This window comes from Pelodiscus sinensis, chromosome 9 (genome assembly GCF_052426305.1).
Source record: "Pelodiscus sinensis isolate ZL-2025 chromosome 9, ASM5242630v1, whole genome shotgun sequence".
Taxonomy (NCBI): domain Eukaryota; kingdom Metazoa; phylum Chordata; order Testudines; family Trionychidae; genus Pelodiscus; species Pelodiscus sinensis.
In genome coordinates, this window is record NC_143060.1 from 37,941,100 (window position 1) to 37,962,487 (window position 21,388).

The following is a 21,388-nucleotide window of genomic DNA, read 5'->3' on the forward strand; positions in this document are numbered from 1 at the left end:
CTTTTCTAGCACCCTCTTGTGATTGAGGTCAGTTGTGCTATCCCTGAATCAGTCAAGATACTGCTGGGCTATAGTGTCCACCCCAGGTCAATACAGAGTCTTGACCTACACATGTATGGGTTCGCAGCTGTGACTCCTAGCAATGTTCCTTGTCCATCACTTTCACCATTCTCCTGTCACTCTAGGACTTATTAAATTATCAAAGGCAGTGCCAGAAATGGTTTCAGATGGAGAAACAGTTGCATGCCAACTCATACTCTCTTGGCCAACAAAACCATTTCTAGTGGCAAAGTAAACTGAGACAACTGAAGGATTTGCTGGCTGCATGTTTATTTTTGTAGTGACCTTCTCTTTGATCAGTTGTCCTATTTCCCAGGCTAGTAAGTTTGGCTTGCCCCCCAAATCTGTGTAAGAGAGTCTAATTTACCTACCTAACACCATATTACAAAACATCTCTGAATTTGGCTCTGAAGGGAGGATTCTGGAATATAAGAAATGAGAAAATAAAATAGTATAATAATCTGAGATTAGTAAAATTTGGATTATCCAGTGTTTCAGTAGGTTGTGCTTTCATCTCTTAAAACCAGTTGCAACAATTTACTGATAAAAGTGGGAAAAACTGAAAATATTACTGTGTCTCTGTAGAGAATGGGTTAGGGGTTTGATCTTGATTCATGAAGTTATCTGAACTATTTAAGATTTTAAACTGCCTCCTAAACAGAAAAATGTTTATTTAAATACAAAATGATCGAGGAAAAACAGTGCAGTTTTGTAAACTAATATTTATTGTGCTGCTCCAAATTTTCCAAACACCCCTTGATTTGAACAGTTTGCAATTTATATAGATTTTTAGTACTTTTAAGAAGTGTGTTTTCTGTGCAGAAAGGAACATTGACAAATAACAAGTTCCCTCTCATGGGTTTTTATTTTATTTTTTAGGTTCTTGCCTTTGTGTTTATAACTTGAACATTTCTAGTTACACGCTAAATCCGAAAGCAGCTGAGCTATGTCCTACACTGCCAGTTCCACCAAGGTAAAAATTACTGTGTGCTTCACTGCACTGTTTATTCAAGACAGCTTTTCAAAGACTGTCCTTCACATTTTGTGCTTGACTTGATGCATACCAATCAGAATGATTTTACTTTGTTTAATATCTTTGATTTTAGATTTTTGAATTGTCATATGCGTGCCCGTGCACTGCCCTCCTCCCATGTTTTTCAGACTCCTGTTCAGAAGAGATCGTTAAGCATATGTTCAAGTCCCATTGCCTTCTGCAGGCACAATACGGAATTGGACTCTTTATGCTTCTGTATTCCTTTGCACAAAGGAAAGCGAAGAAAAGAGTGTGAGAGATTTCAGAGCTGAAACGTAAAATGAATTGAAAAGAGGGCACCTCACACTTACTTCTTGACAGTCTGTATTTTCTCTCTGCAGTGTGAAATCCTCATGAGCAGTCTCTGTTATGAATGTGATACTTACTCATAAAAGCAGAACTGGTTGAAGCAGTTTCCCTAGCAGTAGTCACCATTTACTTATTAATTAGAGGCATACTATGGTGTTTGACTGCTGTTTCCTTTTAGATGCATGAATTTGTCTGAGCTCTAAAACCCTTCCTGCTGGCTTAGTGTAGCAGTGCCAAGCCTAGAGGGATAATACATGTAGGACACTTGGCTAACAGTGCCAAATAACATTGTTTGATATATAAATATTTGAGTGGGCTGACTGTATGCTCAAGATGGTAAGGCATAGGCTCAGTACACTCTTAAGAATGTTGGACTATCATGAACACTATGCAAATGTGTGTGTGTGTGCATATACAATGAATAATAATATATTGATATAGCCTATAGTTGTACTGATTTGTGTTTTAATTCCATCCATTCTTGCAAGTTAAGTAAGTTAAGCCCAGTTCATGTTTGATTAGGAGACTACAAAGGAGCAGAAACCTTTGCTGGTGTTCAGTAGACAGCATTATTCCCGAGTCAGTACTGAACCAAAACCCTATCTGGAGGTACTACGCTGGTAGAAGAGCTGGCTTTCAGATGATATATAACTGACCTGCTGATTATTTGTGCCTGTGAAAGATCTTGTGTCTTTTTTCCTTAGAATAGGGTTATTAATCATATTGACTTGGGAAAATTCCAATTTGGCTGAATATGTTCTGCCTTCCTAAATCTCTCCTGTGGTTTTAATCAAATAGAGAGATTTCCTTTCATAACAGTTATAAATTGTTATGCAGTGTTGTGGTGCATTGTTAAACTGCTGTGCTCCTTTACTCCATATGCAGCTTCAGTTTCGTGGGAAGGATGAAATGTCCTCTGTATATTGGCTTAAGTTCTGGAAAGTGTTTTGAGATAGTGTTTTGAAATAGTTCAGGGGAGCCCTAAAGTTCATTCTAAATATTCCAAATTTACCATAAACTGCTTACCTTAATTTAGAACAGTGTCTTTATTTTGGTGGCAGTGATCACCTATTTTTTATATTTAATTTTTACTAAAAAGCAAACAAACATAATACTGCATATAAACAAAACACAGCAATTTGTGTTCGAACTGTGTTATTGATCATTGAATGGATCCGAAACCTTTCTCTCCAGTAATCAACCTTTTCCCCCATCTCTTTTTTTTAACTTTCCAGCAAATCCTTCCCATTGTTTAATCGATGTGTTCCACAAAACCCTGAGTGCTATTCACAGTTTGCATCTGTCTTGATAAATGGGGTTAATGAAGCTGATATTTTTCATCGTATTCTGAGTGGAATAATGGCAGGAAGAGATACTGTAATAGGACTGAGTGTCCTTGCACTAGGTAATGTTATGAACAGATACAATTTTTTTAAAACATTGAATCTTGGTATTTTCTGCATAGACAAATTTATTTTTAGTTAAGTTAAGAGCGAGAACTGCTATTTGCTTTCACAGGGCATTTGGTAGACTAGTGAAATTTTAGATTTATAGAAACCGGACTGAAAACTTACTCTGTGTCACTTGTTTGTTTATTTTTTGTTTTTTGGCCTGGCTCCATTAGAAACTTTAGGTAAAAAAGTTATAAAATCAGAATTTATTCTAGCATGAAATATGTTTTATTGATACACTATTTCCACTTTTCTTGCCATTCTGAGAAGGCCATTGAGGGCTTAGAAACTAGTTTCTTGGGAGATTGTAAACACACATTCCCCTTGAGTGTGCATCAAATGCATCAAAGCCAGATAACTTTACCTAGCAGTACCTGAAGAGTTGATGCTGGTGCCTTCTGTACCTTAGCCCCTCCCCAAGCTGTTTAAAGGCAGTGTCACTCTGATCCTCCTTTGTTCCTGCACACAAAACACTATAAATTTGAGTCTCAGATGCAGAGGGGATAAAGCGGAGACCATGGAACATTTTTCTGCACTCCATCTTGAAGAACATTTACCTATAGTGTAACAGTCTTTTCAAGTGATTGCTGATGTGTGCTCCATTTAAGTGATTCAAAAGCAGTTTCAGAAGGAAATGGGGTCAGAGTCTGCTCAAAATTGCTGTCCCAAAACTTGCATCTGATCTGCACTTGGATGTAATAACATACAGCTTGGGTAAGGTGTATGTATAAAACCAAATAGAACCTCTGCAAATGTCCAATGTCAAAATGCAGCTGAAAAATTCAACCAGTTCCACTGGGGCTTTGTCAAATAGCTTTTAACCTGCATGGAATAAAGTGAGCTCTCCCATAAGGTACTGTAATACAGGATGTTATCCACCTGGAAACCATCTGCAATATGCAAAAGAAATGAAAAGATGAGGTGGTGAATGGAATAGTTAAGTATCTATCAAGTGATATGCCAAACATTGTCTCTCATCCAAGGAATGAAAATGCTGCTTATCAGCACTTGAATGAAGTTTGGGAAAAAATACTTGTCTGATTAGGATGAAATTGTGACACCACCTTTAACAAAAACTTAAGATATGGCATCAAAATGACTTTGTCTTTGGAAAACTGGTTATATGAGGCCTATGCCATAAGGGTCTGCAGCTCCCTAACTAACCTTGCAGAAGCTTTGGCCGCACAGTACAGTCTTTTGGCATAATAGAGACAGAGAACAAGGACTCAAATGGAAAACTCATGAGGGCATCCAACCCAGTGCTGAGGAATTCCCATTGAGGAATCCCTCCCTACACTAATGGGAAGAGACAAGTGATCCCTTTCAGAAATATGACTACTGTGGAGTTTGAGAAGGCTGAATTTTCCTTAGATGAAAGATGAAGTGCCAAAATCATTGCCACGTGGACTCTCCACAAACTGAGAGGCACACTAGAAGACTGTATGTGCAACAATTACTCCAGAATGTCTTGAATGCAGGATCCTATTGAATTTCCCCCCATCCTAGGGACGAGATTAAAAAATGTTTCCATTTAACCAGATAGGTAGCCCTTACTAGAATCTGTCAAAGAGCTTCAGAACCGCACACCTGTTGCTTGTCTAGCTATGCAACATCCATGCTGTGAGGTGCAGGCTGTTCAGTGTTGGGTGTGAAACCTGACTATGATACTGACTCAGTAGATCAGGACAATAGGGATAGACAGACAGACTGAGGTGGTCACTCTTATGCTAACAGTGCCCCATTGGTGTATTGCTAGACAAAGTTCTCAAGCTTTGGTCCTCAGCGTGCATCCCCTAAACAGAATATATTTGTGCATTCATATCTTGAAGAGCAACAGCTGTAGAACAAGTAGATAACCATCTTATTTGTGTAAACTGCAAAATTTGGATACTTTCATGACTCCAAAGCTTAAATAATAAAGTAATTAAGCTAGTTATTAATATATAAGGTAATTTTACATTTTAAGTGTTAAAATCAGTTTGCTAGCTTTGATTTCATGAGCAAGATGAAATTGACAAGAACTGGCTTCAGAATTCGAGAACAAAGGGTAAATCCATTCAAGAGAGAATGAGCTTCAGAAAGCAAGGGGGTTACACTGTTAATGCATTTCTCTAAGAACCTGACTACTCTACATAATTTCCAATTCTGATCATTTTAGGGTCTGATTTTGGAACATTCAGGGGCAAAACAGAATCTCTTCTATTTTAAAGCCTGTTGATCTCCGTTGAGATCAGTATTTTTCAAATAAAATATCTAAATTTTCCATGTAAAATAATTAGTTTGATAAAATGGATTGCAACAGTCATCTGAAGTTAACCCTTTCTATATGTGTTTTTTTTTTAATTTCCAGCCTTCTCTTTAATAATGGTTTTAACCTTCAGATTCATCACCACACTTTTGGTCCATATTTTCATTACACTAGTTGTGTTTGGATTGTTATGTAAGTATATTTATTTATAATGGATGTTTAAGTAATACTTTTTTCTCATTGAATTGAAGGAAAAACATAAAGGAAAAAATAACAAATGTTTCTCCTCAAGTATCCTTCAGTAAGCTAAATTGGGTCCCAATCCTGCATTTGAATCCATGCTGGACTCTTACTTCTGTGCAGATGAAAATATCTGGCTATGCAGGTCTAGTTGTAGGATCAGGGTGTTGGGATGTTTGGTTTGGTTTTAATTATTTGGTTTTAATTATTTACAGTAGATTTAATTTTTTTTGACAAATTATTTGAATCTGAGTAATGGTAATGTTTCCAACAAAGTTAAATAAAGAATTTAACAATGCACCCTTTTTTAAAATGGAGAAATACTCAGATCACATTTCAGGCTTTAACCAGTTTTATAAATTATGTTTATGTCTAGCAACAATGCTGTAACTTCAAAGCTGAAAGAAAACCAGACCTAATGTTGGCTTTGACCTCAAAATAGCAAACCAGCTCCACAGTTTTATTCAGTGATTAGCGTTATGTTAATTACATCTAGTATTTCTCACCTTATGCTGCAGTCACCTTATGCTCTTCAGTTATTTTGGAATTCAAGAGGACAGAGAACATATAAACATATGTACATTAGCTTGCCAGTCACTTGTGATGCACTGTCGTGATGCACTATCTGCAACTTCATGAGTTTGTGTTTGTGTTAGTTGTCTCAGGTATTCTCTGGTGGCTGTACTATGACTATGCCAATGACCCAAGCATAGAACTGGAAACCCAAAAGGAAAATGTAAAATTTTTACTTGGATTTGCCATCATTTCTACAGTGATTACGGTGAGAAATGTTACAGAATGGTGGTGAGGGAGCTTAATGCTAGAGGTTACAATCTGAAACCTTGAATAAAGCTATATGACAACAATGCAAATACACATATACCCTTATTTATTTAAACTTGACATTGATAAGTGGACACTCCAATGTAGTGAGTAACTGAGCCAGTGTTGTGATGTTTCAACCAGTCAGTGTATCCCAGGGTGGATTGCACGCTCGTGCATTCTGCTTTCTATTGCAGCCAAATAAGATCTGCTTATAATTAATTAAGCCTTTTCTTACACCTTTATGGCATCCCACTATAGAAAGGATGTGGACGCATTGGAGAAGGTCCAGCGGAGGCCAACCAAAATGATTAGGGGGTTGGAGCACATGACTTATGAGGAGATGCTGAGGGATTTGGGCTTATTTAGTCTGCAGAAGAGAAGAGTGTGGGGGGATTTGATAGCAGCCTTCGAATTCCTGAAGGGAGGTTCCAAAGAGGACAGAGAGAGGCTGTTCTCAGTAGTGATGGATGGCAGAACAAGGAGCAATGTCCTCACATTACAGTGGAGGAGGTCTAGGTTGGATATTAGGAAAAACTATTTCACTAGAAGGGTGGTGAAGCACTGGAATGGGTTACCTAGGGAGGTGATGGAATCTCCATCCCTAGAGGATTTTAAGTCCTGGCTTGACAAAGCCCTGGCTGGGATGATTTATTTGGGATTGGTCCTGCTTTGGGCAGGGGGCTGGACTCGATGACCTCCTGAGGTCTCTTCTAGATCTATGATTCACAAACATAAACCTTTTGCGAGGGCTGTAGGACAATGCCATCAGAGGAGCTGTGCTGGAGGACTAGTGCCCTGGGCACGCTGCTGCAGTGTGGGTCTATAGGCCATCTTCATTTAAGCTAACGAAGGGAGTTGAGTGAGTTGAGAGAGTGGGCCCAGTATACCTTGTAAGTGACACAAAGGGGCAACAGCCATTGCAGAGGGGTGTAAGCTTAGTGCTGCAATTTAGTGTCCTGTCCACAAACTGTGGTGCTGAATATTTGTCTTCCTGTCGTCCATCACACACAAGGTGATTACTTTGGCTTTATGCTGTTGAAATGAATGTTTTGTCTTGTTTAGCATAGTAGCCCCCTATAAATGTGTGAACGGTTCATATATTGTTGGGAAATGAGTCAGTTAAATTTCTTTAAGAGCATATGTGGTCTGTATTATGTTAAAATGACATATACAATTGTGATATGTACTTGCGATTGCTTGCATATTCTCTGTACTTTATCAGATAGTGGGATCTGCACCTCTTCTCTTGCTCAATAGAAAAATAAGAAAAGGTGTTTTTGGATGCATATTTGTTCTTGTGCACATATTTGTTCTTGTGCAATTTGCGGGTTTGTTCTGGTACTGTTTGTAGAACTCAAAATTCACCCACTTTTCTTGGTTGCTCTTTTAAGAGTATCTGATATCTTAGTGTAGAGCAGGCTAGAAAAGTGGCTAAGCAGCTTCTATTGTGAATGTTTGTTTTATAGTTTCCAGAGTGCTATGCCTTTTAGACACTGTTTACAGTTCAGTCTTATTTGGTGCATAATAGTTTTATGAAAAGACATGTTCTGCTGCAGTTCCTTTGTGAAATCTGTATCACGCTCCCCCTACAAAATTTGGCAACTTCTGATAATTTAAGAAAGAAATTCCTAGTTTATTATTGTTCTGATTCTCTTTTCATCTCTTTTAATAGATAATTCTACTTTCCCTCATATTTGTACTGAGGAAGAGGATTCAGCTGACTGTACAGCTCTTTCAGATTGCTAATAAACTAATTGGCAGGGTCCCTTTGTTACTGTTCCAGCCACTGTGGACCTTTTTAATTCTCATTTTCTTCTGGGTTTTCTGGGTTGCTGTGCTGCTTAGCTTAGGAACTGCAGGTAAGTAGTTGTAATTTATTTTGGTCCTGGGTTTACAGTGTCTCATTTTAAAATTTAGTCTTTATACACACAGTCTGTTGGTGTTAGTGTACAAGGCGTAGTACATGTAATATATCTATTTTGTGGTCTTGTTTTCTGTTTACTTCACTTTTGCTTTTCTACAAGTACTGCAAAAGTATTGACAGTTTCTCCTTCGAGTGGTCCCCGTGGGTGCTCCACTCTGGGTGCTGGTGCGTCCTTGCGCCGGCGACCGGAGACTTTTCTAGCTGTTTCTGCCGCGGCGCGCAGGCGCTGTGGCGCCCTCTAGTGTTGTTCGAACTGAAGGGCGCCTGCGCGCGCGCGGCTCCTCAGTTCCTTCTCTACCGTCCTCGGCAGCAGACGGAGCTCTCTCTCTGCCAAATCTGTCAGAGAAAAACAGTTAAAATTATCGTTTTTACCCCCCTCTTTCCTCATTATCCAAGTTCTTAGACCCCCCCCAACCAGTTAAACCAAAAAAAAAAAAAGTTTTTCCCCGGTTGCGGTTCGCCGCTTGTTCCCCAGCCCTTCATGCCCGGCTCGCCGGGCTTTAAGCGCTGCGAATCATGTCGGGACGCCATGCCGGCGTCCGACGGACACTCTGCATGCATTAAGTGTCTGGGGGAGGCACACCAGACGCAGAAGTGCCAGCACTGCTCTAAGCTAACAGCCAGAGCGCGACGTGACAGAGCCAACAGACTCACGACTCTCTTATATGAGAAGTCGCTCCGTCCCTCCTCAGACGATTCGCCTCAGCAAGCTAAGGGTATGGAGAAAGATCAGCCTCCTACCCATTCTTCCTCCGCGACACCAAAATCTGCTCTCCCTCCGGCCTCAGCTATGTCCTCAGGATCGCCGGTGAGCACTGTGGACATGCCAGGAACCTCCGGTGCGCCGCGGTCTAAGACGCAGGCACCGCATAAGAGAGCTCATTCTGAGCCGAATCAAAAGACAACGGCACCGGCCGCTTCGGCACCTAAGCCGTCATCGGCTCCGACGGCACCGTCTATGGAGCGCTCGGTACCGAAACAACACCTAACGGCACCGGGCCCTGCACCGAAGAAAGCCCGCACCGAAAGCCTATCCAGTAAAACCTCGGTGCAGAGAGGTACGTCGGCACCGACATCACCGCCGAAACCGCACCGCTCGGCACCCTCTCAAAGCCGAAGCCGGTACCGATCCCTGGTGCGGAGTCACACCTCGTCGGCACCGCCATCCCCGGCTTCCGCCATCCATTCTACCAGATCACACCATTCTTCAGCTAGTGGCATCGGAACCGAACCTAGAAGCAGATTCTCATCACAACATTCCAGCCCGTCTCAAAGACTTCCATCCTGGCAAATGCCTGCGGTTCAGTACGCATACCCTCCTCCTCCGCACCAATGGTATCCACACCAATACCCATATCCACCACACAATGGCAACCGTGGAGTCCACACCCAAAGAGGTCTCACCACCGACCCTCATCTACAGTCTCGAGGCCACCTCCAGCCTCTCCTCCTGCTACCACATCAGCTACAGAGCCAAACTCTCCTGCTCCTTCGGATGGCCATGATTCACTTTCTGACGGCGAGACCAGATCTCCGATGCATAACTCCTTTTCCTCCCCAGACGAAGCGGTCACCACTGATGCCCCACCGTCGGGAGATGACACTAAAAAGTTTCAAGAGCTCTTTAAACGAGTAGCACTAGCTCAAGAAAAAGATCTTCAGGAGGTCCAGGTCAAACAATATCGACTTCTCCGCTCACTTCAACCCCCAACAGCTACCAGAATCGCCATTCCGATGGATGAGGCTATTATGGACCCAGCCAACAACATTTGGCAAACGCCAGCGTCCATTACACCAACAAACAAGAGAGTAGACCGCAAATATTTTATCGCTTCCAAGGATATGGACTTTCTGTTCACCCATCCACCCCCTAACTCCCTGGTAGTAGATTCGGTCCGACACAAGGGTAAACAGCCTAATTTAAGATCAACCCCACAAGACAAGGATCACAAAAAGGTGGACATTATGGGCCGAAAGGTCTATTCTTCTTCCACACTACTCCTTAGAGCGGCTAATTATACCGCTTTGCTGGCAGACTATGATAATGCCAATTACGCGAAGCTCCAGGACCTTCTTCAACATCTCCCGGAGCATAAACACCCAACCCTCCGTAGCATTATGCAGGAGGGCCTGGCCATTTCACGCACAGCTTTACAGTCAGCCATGGACGTGGCAGACACTGCGGCTCGAATTACAGCCTCCGCAATAGTCCTACGCCGAATGTCATGGCTACAACCCTCTGGCGTCCCTAGGGACCTTCAACAAAAGGTCGAGGATTTACCCTTTGATCGCACCAATCTATTTGCATCCAAGACCGATGAGGTGCTACATTCTATGAAGGACTCCCGTACAACCCTTAGAACTCTAGGAATGTACACTCCTCCTTTTAGAAGGAATAGATATCAGCCTTACCAACGACCCAGGGAACCATTCCGTCAACAGCCCAAATACGATTTCCGTAAACAAAGACCACTTCGCCGTAGACCTCAGCGTCAACAGCAACATGCCACACCTCATCCCCCGGCTGCCAAGCAGCAGGTTTGAAGGCCTGGTCGAGAGCCAGGAGGCCAATCCGTCGACCCTCCCGATAGCTACCCTACAATTTCACTACCCCCTCCGAGCTTTTTTCCACCAATGGTCCCTCATTACCTCGGACAAGTGGGTTTTGAATCTAGTCCAGTCTGGCTACGTCATCCCCTTTACCTCTACCCCGCCCAACCTCCCTCCTACCCTTCCCTCTTTCAGGGACCCCTCTCACGAAACCGCACTCCTACAGGAAGTCTCACGCCTCATTCAACTGGGCGCAGTAGAACACGTACCAACACAATTCCGCGGCCGGGGATTCTACTCGACGTACTTCCTAACCCAGAAGAAGACAGGAGGCTGGTGTCCCATTTTAGATCTCAGGCGCCTCAACAAATACATCGCATACCACCGTTTCAAGATGGTTACCCTTTCAACTATCATTCCCTCTCTCGACCAACACGATTGGCTTTCGGCTCTCGACCTTCAAGACGCGTACTTCCATATTACAATTCATCCTGCTCACAGACGCTTTCTACGATTTATAGTGGGTACCCAACATTACCAATACAGAGTACTCCCGTTTGGCCTTTCTACAGCTCCCAGGGTATTCTCCAAGACTCTATCAGTCGTAATGGCCTTTCTCCGACGCCAAGGCATCATAATATTTCCATACCTGGACGATTGCCTCATAAAAGCTGCGTCTTTCCAAGAAGCAAAGGCCATGACAGACACCACAGTAGACCTCCTACTCAGTCTCGGGTTCCACGTAAATTACGCAAAATCCACTTTGCGTCCCACACAGAAACTGGAATTCATAGGCGCCCTCCTCGATACGATCACAGCAAGGGCCACTCTTCCCGATCACAGGTTCGCAACGATATGCGACCTTGTCCGAGCAACACAGGCGGCACCTACTGTCACGATCCGCCATTGCCTCAAAATCCTAGGGCACATGGCCTCTACGACTTACGTCGTCAATCTCGCCAGACTCCACATGAGGCCCCTTCAGTCCTGGCTCTCTACGGTATACAAACCCTTCAGAGACCAAATGAGCAAGCATGTTGCGATCCCACCTCGCGTTATCAATTCCATGCTCTGGTGGACAACCCCTCGGAACATGCTACACGGTGTCCCCTTTCAACGTCCAGCGTCTACTCTAACACTCATAACAGACGCATCACTCATGGGATGGGGGGCTCATCTGGGAACCATCACAGCCCAAGGCAAATGGTCGTTCGTAGAGCAAGCGCTCCACATCAACATTCTCGAGCTACGGGCAGTCAGATACGCATGCCAGCATTTCACTCGGCACATAGCTCACAAGACCATCACCATTATGACGGACAATACCACATGCATGTATTACATCAACCGTCAGGGTGGCGCTCGCTCCCCTTCTCTATGCTCGGAAGCCACCAAATTTTGGACCTGGTGCCTATCCCATGGGGTCACCCCCTCTGCAGTATACCTTCCCGGAATACTCAATGTCACAGCAGCCACCCTAAGTCGCACATTCATGGACCAGCACGAGTGGGAGATCGACAAACGCGCCCTCTCACCGATCTTCCGTCTTTGGGGCCAACCGGAAGTGGACCTTTTCGCCACAAAGAACAATCGCAAGTGCCACCTCTACTGCTCCAGGGGAGCCCTGGGCAGGAATTCCCTCAGAGACGCCCTTTCCATCGCATGGAACGCCTCCCTCCTCTACGCCTTTCCCCCCCTCCCACTCCTGCACAGAGTCCTAGACAAGATCAGATTGAGTCAGGCACGCGTGATTTTGGTGGCACCTGCTTGGCCCAGACGAACATGGTATCCTTACCTCCTCAAAATGATGATAGCAGAACCGTATCCCTTCCCTCCACGCTGCGACCTCCTCTCACAAGATCACGGTCAAACCCTTCACCCGGACATCACCAGGCTGAAGCTCCACGCTTGGCTCCATGATGCCGAAACTGCCTGCTCAGAACAAGTAAGACACATATTAATTAATAGTCGCAGATGCTCTACTAGGAAGACCTACCGCTACAAGTGGACACGTTTTTCCCTATGGTATGCTCAGACTCATGCAGACCCACCACACCTTGCTCCAATACATGACTTATTGGACTACTTACTCTCCCTGAAACATTCCGGTCTAGCACTTAGTACTATTAAGGTCCATGCCGCGGCCATAGCAGCTTTCCACCATCACCCTCCAAGCTCTTCTTTCCTCGCTGACCCAATAACCAAGCGCTTCTTCAAAGGCCTGCAGAACACCTTTCCTCCGGTTCGTCCGCCAGTCCCCATTTGGGACCTGAACCATGTCCTCAAAAGCCTCAGAAAACCCCCGTTCGAGCCGATAGCAACCTGCTCGTTCTCTCATTTGTCGATGAAGGTGGCTTTCCTAGTCGCCATCACCTCCAGTAGGAGGGTGAGTGAGCTTGCAGCTCTGATGGCTGACCCCCCATATACTGTGTTTTTACAGGACAGGGTGGTACTTAGACCCCACCCTAAGTTCCTACCCAAAGTACTCTCTCCCTTCCACGTGAATGAACCCATACACTTACCTGCATTCTTTCCTAAACCACACACTGAACCGACCCACGCCGTGTGGCACACTCTCGACGTCCGACGAGCTTTGGCGTTTTACATAGATCGCACGAGACCATGGTGGGCCTCGCCTAGACTCTTCATCTCATACGCAGATAGATCTAAGGGACAAGCAGTCTCATCTCAAAGAATCTCTAAATGGATTACATCCTGCATCAAGACCTCTTATACTTTATATAACAAAGATTTACCTGGACTTATCACAGCTCATTCCACTAGAGCAGTGGCTGCCACGACCGCTTTTCTCCATAATGTGCCATTACAAGACATTTGCAACGCCGCTACCTGGTCATCTGACCATTCCTTTGCACAACACTATGCTCTCTCCACCTCGATAGCATCTTCTATGGCGGTTGGACAAGCAGTGCTGTCTACAGTTACTACCACACGGCTCCAAACCCACCTCCGCGAGCCGACAACTGCTGTGTAGTCACCCAGAGTGGAGCACCCACGGGGACCACTCGAAGGAGAAGAAAGAGTTACTCACCTTGTGCAGTAACGGTTGTTCTTCGAGATGTGTCCCCGTGGGTGCTCCACTACCCTCCCTCCTTCCCCTGCTTGGAGCCTGATGCTCTGGTGGGTAGAGAAGGAACGGAGGAGCCGCGCGCGCGCAGGTGCCCTTCAGTTCGAACAACACTAGAGGGCGCCACGGCGCCTGCGCGCCGCGGCAGAAACAGCTAGAAAAGTCTCCGGTCGCCGGCGCAAAGACGCACCAGCACCCAGAGTGGAGCACCCACGGGGACACATCTCGAAGAACAACCGTTACTGCACAAGGTGAGTAACTCTTTCTTTGTGAGGCAAAGGTAATATAGCATAGGACTACTCAACACATGGCCCATGGGCCACACGTGGCCCATTGCCTGTTTGTTTGCAGCCTGCGGTACAGTTTGGCTTTATGTGAGGCTCAGTATGCGGTGCATGGGTGGGATCCTTTGAACATGGTCTCCACTGGCAACACACTCCACAACAGTGAGGCATCTCCCAGGCGGGGTGAGCACTGAAAGACGCAAGCGGATGGGCTAGCTGGAACAGACGTGTACAGGGTGTTGGCATTTCTTGCCTCCAGGGAGGAGGTGCTGGGAGTGCAGGGGCATTGTGGGAAGTGCTTTGTATTCATGTCTGTCAATGTGAAGGAAGCAATTTGCATATATTTGCATGTATATGTAACCACATGTAAATTGTGGCCCTCAGTATGTGCTGTGAGTATCATTGTAGCGCCCAGGGCTTCCAAAATTGAGTAGCCCTGGTATAGCATGTTAGAGGAAAGACACTCTTGTGTACCCTTGTGGAGACTACTTTTGTTTTTTCTTGTTTAGTTGTCATAATATAAAGTATCATTCCAGATTCAAAATACATAGTTGCATTTTGTAAGAAGGGAGCATAACAGAAAGGGGAGTGCTTTCATTTAGGAGAGTGGTTGTGAAATTAATGTGTTTCTACTACAGGAACAACAGGACAGTGCCTTCCTTTGTGTGAGAGATTTAAAATTATTCTGGAGAATATTGCTGTAAGAAATTACAAAATTACTTTTAAATAAACTTAAAATGAATGTGTAAATGGATGAGAAGGGATGAGAGTGGGAAAGAGAAAGAGCTCATACATTTTAAACGTTGGCTCTGTCAGGCATTGTTCCTCTGAGGAAAAAAATTAATGGTACTCAGTAACTCTGGGTCTGAAAAGGATCAACACCCACCGCAAACCAAAAAAACCTTTCAGGTATGAATTGCAGCACAAATTTGTCCTACAGGTTGAACCCCTGTGGTGCAGGGCTCTCTGGTCTAGGAAAATCCGTGGTCCAGACCAGAGAGCCCCAGCCACACAGGGAGCCCTGCTGGCTAGGGGCATGGAGCCCTGCTGCAGCCAGTGTGAGGCCATTGTGAAGAGAAGCCCTGCTAGCCAGAGTGGGGCCAGCAGCCGGAGGTAGGGAATCCTGCCAGCCAGGAGCATGGAGCCCTGCTGTGGCTGGAGTGAGACTGGAGAGAACACTGTCTGGAGTGCAGAGCCCCACTGGCTGGAGTTGGGTGGTGGCCTAGAGAGCCTGACTGGGGGCAAAGAACCCCGCTGGCCAGAGTGGTGCTGGCAGACTGTAGAGGAGCCCCACCAGGGGCAGCAGATCCCAACAAGCATGCTTGGAGTAGTGCAGTAGCCCCGACTGCAGCTAGGAGGGGAGCATTGGGAGAGCCCAAGGCCTGACCTCCTCGGGTCCGGCAAATTCCCAGCCCCCTGGGTGATCAAAAGGCATTCTTCTCCTAAGAGGGTACGTGCGTAGCACAAGTGTGATGCACTCTGTTCACTACGCAGTGGACAAGTAGCAGGATCACAGTCAGCATACTTGAGGCCAGTCTTGCTGGACCAAGTGAGATTCCATGTATGGTACCTTTTCTGTGGGTAAAGAACTTGAGATCCTGTGCTATAGGCTTTGTCTACGCTCATAGCAGCATGGAGGGTACATGTGGCTACACGCTGCAGTGAAAAGCAGGCTGCTTCCATACTCACTGTGGTGTTTAGCTACACACCACAGTGAAAAGGCTCTGGTAAGAAGGAAGCAACAGGGAAAGGCTCCTGCCAGTGGAAAGATGCTAGAGCCTTTCTGTGCTTCAGGAGGCTGCTGGAGTCATTTTCCACTGCCTCGCCCTGCTAGAGCCTTTCTCCTACTGCAAAGAAAGGCTCCATCAGCAGGGAGCTGCCAGAGCTTTTCTTCACAGCTTTTCCCCACCAAAGCTGTTCAGTGCTGCTGGAGCCCTTCTCTGCATAGGAAAGGCTCTGGTAGTGTGTCACCACACTGCTAAAAAATAGCAGTCTAGATGGAGGTGCTGCTTTGATGAGAGCCATGGTTCATGAAGGTTTTGCAATGTCTGTACTTGTCTAAGCAGGACCTTGCCATCTAGACTGCTATTTATATCTATGCTAGGTGGGGCATGCAGTGCATGTATTCCACACTCGGCTGTAAGTGCAGACATGGCCTGAAATTCAAGGCTTTCTGTGAGCACAGCAGTCAGTAAAATAACAGACTGACAAGAAGTACTTCCGCATGCCATAGTCAAACTAGATAGCATGCAGTTTACCGAGAGCACATATAGTTCCCATTAAGTAGCAAAAATAATTGCAGACGTTCTGGCTCTTGTTTAGATTAGGAATGAAGGACACAAACACAGTAGAGAGAAAGAAGGGGGAAAAAAGAGGCCTATGAAAGCAAAGGTGAATACAGTTAAACTAGAGAATGGGGATTTTAAGTCTGCCATAGGAGCAGGCCAAATAAATAGGTGGAGAGATGACATTGGTGTGTATGAGGGATGGCACACGGATTTAATGGCATGAGAAGCTGTATTATTTTGGTAGTTTGAGCTAGTTCAGTGATTTCTGTGAGCTGCTTCATGCTTCCCAGTGAAGTCAGAGAAAGTACGATAGGAATTTTTTAAAAAGAATATGTAATCCTAAAATACCCGTAAAAAGACCAGGAGTCTGAACAGAAATGATTAAGATAGACGCAGCAAAGGTGGGAGTGAGAAGGGATACTTCAAAGCGGCAGCGCCGCACAGCTGATCCTGGGCTCCGCTGTGCGGTGGCTGGGGCAGTGCCATGGATCCCGGGGTCAGCTAGGGACTCCCCAACTGATCCCAGGCTCCGTGCGGCATTTCAGCAGAACCCAGGATCAGCAGCAGGCTGTCCTAATGAGGCTGGCTTTGTAGGAGTGCCCTAAGGAAAACAGTCCTAAAGGAAGGATTCAGATCTCAGGGGAAAACACCACATACAAATGGCTGTGTACATAGATAGTAAGTTTCAGCAGCGGCTGAATCTGGACGCCAGTTCCGACTTACATGCAGATTCAACTTAAGAACAAACCTACAGTCCCTATCTTGTATGTAACCCGGGGACTGCCTGTAAAGTGACAGTGTAACTGTTAAAACAGTGTTAGAGAAGATACAGGAATATCAGACTATGTGTTTGTTTTTGTAATTGCAAGTGAGCTTTTATTGAGCTTTAACACTGGTTCTAATCAGGTTAGCATTCAGTACATCAAAGATAAACAGTGGCTATTGTTAATAATTCAAATGATACTTGTTTTTACTACCAGTTCATTGATCACATTTGTACTATATATTTGAGAGAGTTTATGCATCTGTCTGTCTATGTGTCTGTCCATCTGGGAGTCTGTTTGTTCAAGAACTCCTCCTACAGTAAGATCTAGGACCACCAAATTTGGTATGCAGTTTCCTTGCTGGGGGGGAAGGGACCTTGAGCCTCAGGGGCCAGATCCAGGCAAGCCAGAGGTCGCATCTGGCCACCGGACCTGAGGTTCCCCACCCTTGTTCTAACCATTAGGTAACAGTTCTGGTGTTCATATTTCAAAATCATTAAGTCCCAAGTGTCTAAATCTATATCATGCTCTGTAAGAGCCAGTTTCTGACACTTATTCATGTTGGCCCTAATCCAGAAAAGCACTTAGACTTGAATCATTTGCTGGGTCAGGACCATGTAATAGTTCTTCACGGGTTGTATTGATGTAAATCAAGGTGACTTAAATAGGTAATTTAAATAATGAAAGTCTTCATTTAAATAATTGATTTTAATCAACTTTTCTATTTATACTGTAGCTGTTTTCTAAGGTGCATTTTCATTGGTTGATACCACCATTATTTCATTCTGATTTATAACTAACAGGAGCCTTTACGCTAGGTTTGGTACACTTTTGCTACCCAGAAAGATGCAGTATAACTATACACGTTCAAATATTGATTAATATTTTCTGATTCTTAACAATTGTATATTTTAGCATGCTGGACAATTGTAAATTATTTATTTATTTATTGCCTCAGTAGCTGTGTCAGGCTCCTTTAGGTTGATAATTGGGATTTAATTAAACACAATATATCGTATTTATTTTTATTACATAATACTGCACCTAGTAGCACAGCCTATGGGTTCCTCACTGGCTCAGACAATTATCATGGTATGTGACCTGTTGTCAAGCTTTGTAAAAATAGCACCACAAAAATTAGATGTTTTCCCCTGCATTCTTGTCTCCACATAGGAAAGCAACCATTAGCTCAAGGTTTTTGATAGGGGCTCATATAGTCAGCATTTTTATTTTAATTTATATATCTTTAAGAGACTAATAAGTTAAGTTATTTTTGTATTAAATTAGGTTTTCATTTTAAACTATTTTTTTAAATAAAGCAAATTTAAATAACGGAATAAAAATCAGTGCATTTTCTTTTTAAAAAATTATCCATTGTTGTTCCTCGCTGTGCAAGTAGTCCCACGAGTATCATTAGGACTACTTGACCACGGGTGTGAAAATCTGTTTTAAGTGGAATTAGGTTGGCTAGAAGTATAATCTCATGCTGTGCTCTATTTTTCCTCTATTTCATAAATTTTAAAGTTTATATCACATTTGATAAATATCTTCATAATCTATTTAAAACACTGCTGGTGGAGGGATTCACTTGCTTTGTTAATATTCTCACAATAGGCTAAAAAGACAATGTTAATTTAAAAATTACAGTTTTGCCTAGATGTTCTCGCTTTACAATGTTTCGCATAACACCTAAGATTATTGTAACTGACAAAGATTAGAGTAAAATGGATTTACTTTGTGCAATAGAAAGTCAATTTTATGCAAGTCAGTTTCAAAATCTGTTCTGTTAATTCTTTTGTGCTCTTGTATGTGGGGTAGATAAACACTTAAAAATAAGAAAATGTAAATGTAACATTAACATGGCAAAAAAGTTAGCAGGGGATTTGTGGGGAGGTATAGAACCTGAACCTACTTCATACAGGAGGGGGAAATCTTCATACTCTAAAATAAATAGCATTTTATGTAACAGTCTGCAAAAAAAATTAAATACATTATTTCACATAAAATCTCATACAGGTTTTACAAGATTCATGTTCCATAATATATTAACAGCTGATTATAGAGATGGAAGAGAACTTTTTCCTGCTCTCTGATTTTTCTGGGTGTTTTGTGGGAGATAAGAATACTGCTCTGGACCTCCATGTGCTGGCCATTTAAGGTCTTTGGCTTTCTGTGTTTCTTAGAAGGGGCTCAGTTTGTAAAATCTTGACCTGACCTTTGAATCATAGCGGTTTCTAATTTTCACCTAAACACTCTCTTAGTTTTACATTGGACTTACCTACGGTATTCCCTTTAATTTTTCCTGCCCCTAAGTGGAATGAATTTAGTTATGTGTGCCTATGTCAGACATATTGGTGCACATAACAAAATTCATGTGGTGGGAGTAGGATCAAGGGTTCTGAGTATGGAAGGGGGCTCAGCCCTGGGGTAGCGGGTTGGAGTGCAGGGATGTGAGGGCTCTGGTTGGGAATGCAAGTTCTCGAGTGGGGCCGAGGATGAGGGCTCAGGGCTCAGATGGAGGGTTGGGTGGCACCAGGGTGGGGGATGAAAGGTTTGAGGTGTAGGATGTAGCTCTGAGTTGGGGGCGGGGCCCGTGGTGTGGCGGGGGTGTTGAGGCTTAAACCTGCCTGGGCAGTGGTGGCTCGATTCGTGGGATACAGGAGATGAGGCTACATGGTGTGCAGTGCCCTGTTGGTCCCCCTGCCTAAGAGCTGGACCTTTTGTTCTGGCAGCTTCCTCTCTGGCCCCAGCATGGAGCTGCCATGACCAGGGTCCAAGGGGCCGGGCCCGTGAGTCCCAACGCACAATGTTGCAGCCTTGAGCCCTGCGCCAGTGCTTAATGGGAAACTGCACTGCTGCACAGCACAGCAAAAGGAACTTAGCTTATTAGTAAATCTTTTGAGAATGCTGAAAAAATGTAAATATGTACAATAACATCACGTAGGTTTTAGTTATGTGCGGTTGTGATTGGCTTGTGAAATTGAATTGCTTTTGTGTTGCACCTCTTCTTAATATTTCCCTTGTGCTTCTGGTAGTTCTGTAATATTTTACATCCACTGCATCTTGTAACTCTGAGGCACCTTATCCATGTTAAGGGTGTGATGCCTGCAGATCACGTTATCATTTTAAATATCTATTGTTACATTGAGAAGAAGCTAACTCCTTGGGGAGATCAGATAATTATAGCCTCAGATGACCAAGGTACATAAGTGCATGCATAGCTTTAAATACACAAGTGTCTCACTGGTGTGAGACTGCTCAGGTATTCAAAGTTAGGCATTTGCTTGGCTACCTTGCTAAATCGGGCTGTATGAGCAGCAGAAGCCAAGAGTATTGCAAATCTGTACGACTATGACTAATGCCAGACATTGGCTAGGAGAGATGCCAAATTGCAAGAGACTGGAGTTAGCACAAAAATCAAATGGCACAGATTAACGATGCATTCTAATGGGAGGGGAGCTCAGGGGGGATAGGGCAGGGGTTCTCCAACTTCATTGCACCACCATGACCCCCTTCTAACAACAAAAAAATCCTACACGATTCCAGGTGGAGAGACCAATGTCTGAGCCCACCCAAGCCATCTTAGCCGCACTACCTAAGGGGGGAGGGCAGAACCCAAGGGCTTCAGCCCTAGACAAGGGGGCCTGTTACCCGAGCCATTCAGGACGGAAGCCCTTGGGCTTCTGCTGTTGCCCCGGGAGGGGGGGTGGTTAGGCTTTGTCCCCTTGCTGCAGCTAGGTTAAGCCAGCCCTGGCAGCCTCATTAAAATGGGATTTTTGTCCCATTTTGGGACCCTAGCCCACAGTTTGAGAACCACTAGGACAGGACTTATGCTATAGAATCACATTGATTGATGCCACAGTGATACTGATAAATTGAGGGAAATGATTTCCAATTCCTACGAGTTCCAACTGCTTAAAACTTCTGGTTGCTCCACACAGCAGCAAAACACAACCCACCCTCCTGTAGCCACTTCTGTAGAATGTATGGCACAAGTCTGCAAGACAGAAACTGTGCTGATATTGATCGTGTGCATCTCTCTGGCTGTGACTGATATAAGGCTATAGTATCAGGCTACTGAATCAGATGAAGAAACTTTTTAGAGTCTTACTAGAAATGCTGTGGCAGCATCCTGGTATCTGACACACATTTTTGTTTAGTATTTGCATCCAAATAACAAGTCTAAGAAAAGTACACATACAGTAGGCTGCTTTGTACAATGTTGTAGCTCAACAGTGTGGATTTTAGTCACTTATTAACTGCTTGGAACTGTCAAATGGCTGCTCTGGCAAGACTGATTTTCAGTGAGTGACCTCTCTGCTGT

The 21,388-nt window shown here is 44.2% G+C and overlaps 1 protein-coding gene across 2 annotated transcripts in view; it reads left to right on the top strand.

The window, feature by feature from the left end:
* Positions 1-21,388, top strand: part of SLC44A3 (solute carrier family 44 member 3) — a 75,252-nt gene that overhangs the window by 12,086 nt on the left and 41,778 nt on the right. For both annotated transcript variants that reach the window (XM_075936568.2, XM_075936569.2), the window contains exons 5-9: positions 940-1,033; positions 2,638-2,807; positions 5,204-5,293; positions 5,998-6,122; positions 7,839-8,025. In XM_075936568.2, the coding sequence (XP_075792683.1) occupies positions 940-1,033; positions 2,638-2,807; positions 5,204-5,293; positions 5,998-6,122; positions 7,839-8,025 (666 nt within the window). The remainder of the gene's footprint in view (positions 1-939; positions 1,034-2,637; positions 2,808-5,203; positions 5,294-5,997; positions 6,123-7,838; positions 8,026-21,388) is intronic.